The sequence below is a fragment of the Tupaia chinensis genome, unplaced genomic scaffold (assembly GCF_000334495.1).
Source record: "Tupaia chinensis unplaced genomic scaffold, TupChi_1.0 Scaffold000039_1, whole genome shotgun sequence".
Classification (NCBI taxonomy): Eukaryota; Metazoa; Chordata; class Mammalia; order Scandentia; family Tupaiidae; genus Tupaia; species Tupaia belangeri.
In genome coordinates, this window is record NW_006159494.1 from 544,294 (window position 1) to 549,392 (window position 5,099).

The 5,099-nt window shown below is 33.3% G+C and overlaps 1 protein-coding gene across 1 annotated transcript in view; it reads right to left on the reverse strand.

Moving 5' to 3' along the window:
- Positions 1-5,099, reverse strand: part of TLL1 (tolloid like 1) — a 242,887-nt gene that overhangs the window by 108,152 nt on the left and 129,636 nt on the right. Inside the window, exon 7 of the mRNA XM_006140658.3 lies at positions 3,967-4,072. Within this exon, the coding sequence (XP_006140720.1) occupies positions 3,967-4,072 (106 nt within the window). The remainder of the gene's footprint in view (positions 1-3,966; positions 4,073-5,099) is intronic.

Genomic DNA, 5,099 nt, shown 5'->3' on the forward strand with positions numbered 1-5,099 from the left:
TGGTAAACACTAAATGAACAAGGATTAGAAGGAAACTACCTCAATATAATAAAGTCCATAAATGTAAAGTTCACAGCTAACTCCTAATGGTAAAAATTGAAATTTTTTTCCTCTAAAATCAGGATCAAGGAAAGAAGTACCACTCCTGCCACTTCTATTCAACATAGCACTGAAACTTCCAGTCAAATCAATTAGGCACGAAAAAGGAAGAAAAGGCATCCAAATTGTAAAGAAACCTGTGAATAATTTGTGCTCACAGATGACATTATTATCTTGCACAGAGAACCCTAAATATTCTTCAAAAAAACTGTTAAAGCTAATAAACTATTTCACCAAAGTTGCAGAATACAAGATAAACATTTAAAAAAACCATTGCATCATTCTGCACTAGGAACAATCCTAAAAAGAAATGGATGGTATTTCCAGTAGAACCTAATAAATAAAATACTAAGTAATAAACCTAAACAAAAAGGTGAAACACTTGTATGGTGATGACTGAAAACACATTGTGGAAAGAAACTAACGAAGAAACAAATGAATGGTAAGATTTCATGTTCATGGGCTAGAAGCGTTAATATTGTTAAGATGTTAATATTATCTAAACAAATCTGTGGATTCATGGCAATCCCAATTGTATTTTTTTTTTTTTGCAGAAATAGAAAAACTTACCCTAGAAATCATGTATTATCTCAAGCCATACCGAATAGCAAAACCAATTTTGAAAAAGAGTAACAAAGAGAGAACTCACACAACTTTGAAAGGATTTCAAAACATAATATAATACTGAAATAATCCACACGGTGTGGTACTGGCATAAAACAGACCTATAGATACTGAAACAAAATAAGGGACTCTGAAATAAACTCTCGTGTATGTGGTTAAATTTATCTTTGACAAGAATTCCATTCAATGGAAAAAGGACAATCTTTTCAATAAAGATGGTGGTAAAACTAATAATGATGCTGATTTTAAAAAAAATAACTGAAAATGTGCTAAAGATCTGTACAAAAGATACAAAATCACAAAATCCCTAGAGAAAACTAAAGGGAAGGTTACTGACATTGGATGTGGTAATGATTTATTGGAGATAGCACCAAAAGCACAGACAACAAAACTAAAAATAGACAAACAGGATAACACCACATTTTAAAAACTGTGCACCAAATAATATGATGAGTGTTTTTTATATAACTTTAAAAAGATACTTCAAATGCTTTGTGGAGAGGGACTGATCACTGTGTCAAATTGTTATTATTATTATTTTATTGTATACATTTAATCACTATACATCACTTTGCTTGTAAGTTGAATTTACCCAACATGAACGTATTTCACACCAGTCCAGTTGAGGATACTAAACACATTATCATCAACTGAATTTTTGATTTCCAGAAATCAGTAATTTAAAAATAAGTTAATTAACAGCCTTTCTAAAGACTGAAAAGAATAAAATACTGTGACCTGGTGTAGTCAGACTACTCTCCTTCTAACATTTTCATGTGCCCTGTAGAAATATGTTTATTATGGAAAATAAACAGGACAGTTTTGAAACAAAAACAATAATTAATCAAGGTTGGCAGATACAGAACACAAAGACAAATGTGGACAACGTAGGCTACAGGCAGCAAGAACAGAGTGATATATGGGGAGAGAAGCAATTTAACTTACAAAAGGAGTAAAGAGGGCCAGTCAGTGGCATGGTGGTTAAGGCGGTTGTATTCCACATGGCCGACTCCACAGTTCAAGTCCCACACTCAGTGGCTTGAAAAACATGGTAGGTGGATATGTGGATACCCAAAATCCAAGAAGAGGAGAATGGAAGAGAAGGGACTGCAGTGTGGCTATCTATTATTTTTGGGAGGGGGAGATTTCTCCTGTTCCCATTCTCTGTCTTTCTCTAGTGGGTGTATAAATAAAATAAAAATAAAATAAAAGGAGTAAAGAATAAAGGGAAATATATATATTTCAAACTGTGGTAAAATTTTAACATTTATGAAGAAAGAAAGACTAGATTGTTTTTCTTCACTCTCTTTTTCTGTTTCAAAGAATCAAAATTCAGTTTAGTTCTAGATAGTATAACTTAGCAGCGTAAGATTGGTGCACTGGTTGAAGGGAACCCAACTTTTCATTTGTTATATGTTTCTACAGAAAGTTCAATACCAAGCATTACCTAAAAATTAAATATTATAACTCATTAAGAGTAATTTCAGGCCAAATTTTGGGGTGTATGTCTACCAAAAGTTAAATTCAAATTCTAGAAGCAATAAATATTTCAATATTGATTATCTTTGAGCACAAATATACAATAACATATATATTAGATGAGAATAATTTTAAAAATACATTTAAAAGTGAATTTTATTAATAATAAGTCTGGCTTTTGAAAAACAGTAATTTTTTTTTTTTTTGAGAGATTTTGCTATACAATGCATGCGCTTGCCGGAGAGAGATAGAAAGCAAGAAATTACACTCAGCCCCCCTGGTGGGGGATGGCCACACTGCAGTCCCTTGTCCTTAGTTCTTCTCTCAGGATTTTGGGCATGCACACACATATGCCCAGTGTGAGTTTCAAGACTCCAGATCTGGGACTTGAACCATGGTCAGCCATGTGGGAGTCCAGTGCCTTAACCACTACACCACTTGCTGGCCCCAAAAAAACCAGGATAATTTTGAAGTGTATCCAACTATTAAGAACTCAAGTTTGAGGTTCTTTTGATATTGGGCAAGCATAAGCACTCAGTGTCAAAAACCTTCAAATTTTTTTAAATATATTTTTTATTTCATTTTCTTTTATACATTCAATCACGTTATTTAGCTTACAAAGTGAATATTTCAACATGTGAACATTTCTCCCTAATCCAGTTGATAAAACTATAAATTATCTTCAACAGATAATACCACTATTCCTTTGTCTTCATTAATGCTTTGCCTCTCTATTTTAAAAAAGAGCTCTTTTGTACAGTCTTCCTTACTTAACAAGAATTTAAATTTTTTGTTTAAAAAATTAAATGTTTTCTTGACTTTCCTTCTAGAAATAGGTGTTAATTAATTGTGAAATGGATATAAATGCACCTGAAGAATGGGCCGAAATGGACATATGTAAAATGGGCATAAGTGGAAAAAGGGATGAATTTCCAATGATTGACCATTTCCTTACTTGGGAAGTACCTGCTTGATGGCATGATCTTTAGATGATCAAAAGAAGTAGATCAAAACCCCAAAATTATTGCCTTCTTTAAAAATAGCACTCGGTCATTAAGGAAATAACTTTAAGGTTAATAATCTTAAGCTATAATAGTAAATCACATTAAGTAACTTCCTAACCTCCTCTCTGAGAATCCATTTAGTAACATCAATTTTTGAGAATAAGTGCCATTTGATTAATGAAAAATACCCAGTAAAAACCACAAGTTACAAACAGCATGTTATATTCCAGCTCAACAACTAAGAAACTAATGGATTTATGACTACCTAATTGTCATTAAACAATACTTTGTCAATTTCAGATGCTCAATGGTTTGGTAATTGTTGAAAATAATTTAGAACTTCCTCTAATAATTTAGGAATATAAATTAGTTCAAAAGATTAGGTCATCAGGAAAGTCATGACGTATTTTTCTATGTTTTTCTATACAAAAATGTGTCACAACATTTTCAATGACCCAATAATCTATTCCATTTTAATTGTCCCTTTAAACTCAGATAGGCAATATAAAAATATCTTTTAAATGTCTGCTAATGGCTATCCATTTTAATCACTATTTTTCTACGTTATTTCTGCGATGATGCAGCAATATTTGAAAGTGGTTCTAGTGGGTCGTCGGAAATGTCATGACACATTTTTGCATAGAAAAATATGACATGACTTTTCTGACGACTCAGTAGCTGTAATAACAAGCATAGCTTTGTGAGGAGACACATGGAGGGAAGGAATTAAAAGTCAAAAGGTATAACCTGAGACTCCAACCTTGAGAAGGTGTTCCTGGCATAGTGCATGATACTGTCAAAGTCATATCTTTCTCCAAGTGAGTTTACTTCTCCAGGTTCCATCTTCAGAAAATTGTACTCTTGGCCTAAGAATGAAGGATAAACAAAAATGTCAGAAGCCTTTTGACTATCAGAAAAGAGAACAGAAAAGACCTTCCTTGACCTGATCTTCTTGCTGGTACATTTTACATACACACAGATAGTTCAGAGCGGAACAGCAACACTGGAACAATAAGCTAATTTCTGCAAACAGACGAACCACCGGAAGTAAACTTTGACATTTTTCTCTATATCTACTCTTTTACCATAATTGTTTCTTTAAAATCTTACCTTTTTTTTAGTACTGTACAAATGCAAAAGTTTATAAAAATTTGTTTCTATGTAAGATTTTCCACTTTTACAACTGCATTTGCCAGAACTCACAAAAATTATCATACTATCTCTTTTAGATCCTTTTTGTAAAACATCATGAAAAGATACAAAAAAAAATAGTAGAAACACAACTACAGATGTTAGCTATGTGACTTCAGCACTCAGATAAAACAATAGCAACGGAACCTAGATTTGTTTAAAAACGAAACAAGGTTCTACTGGTAATAAGGGCATTCTACTTTTGAATGTTGTTTTGATCAAGTAGAATATGCTTCAGAATTTTTAAGTATCTTTTTATCATTCCACATTTCTTGCTTTAATTTCTCAACACTCATTTTAATAGATTTTTTTTTCACTGCCTGCTTGTATTTGTATTCTTAACATTATTTCTTAAAATTTGAAAAAAAAAGGGGGGGGGCACACATTTTCCACGAACTTTTTGAAGTCTCCCTTTCCCACAATCACACTCGTAATATCTCCCCTATGTGTGATAAGAAAACCTCGTTAAAGGGACCAGTAGTTGGCATAATGGCTATGTCGCTGGACTCCCTTGTAGTTGACTGCGATTCAAGTGTTGGACCCAGTGGCTTAAACTCACACCAGGTGCATGTGCATGCATGCCCAAGATCCCAGAAAGAGAATGGAGGAGAAGGAATTGCAGTGCGGTCATCCCGCCTGGAGGATAATTTCTCGCTTTCTGTCTCTCTGTCTCTCTCTGTCTTTCTGGTGAGTGCACATGCC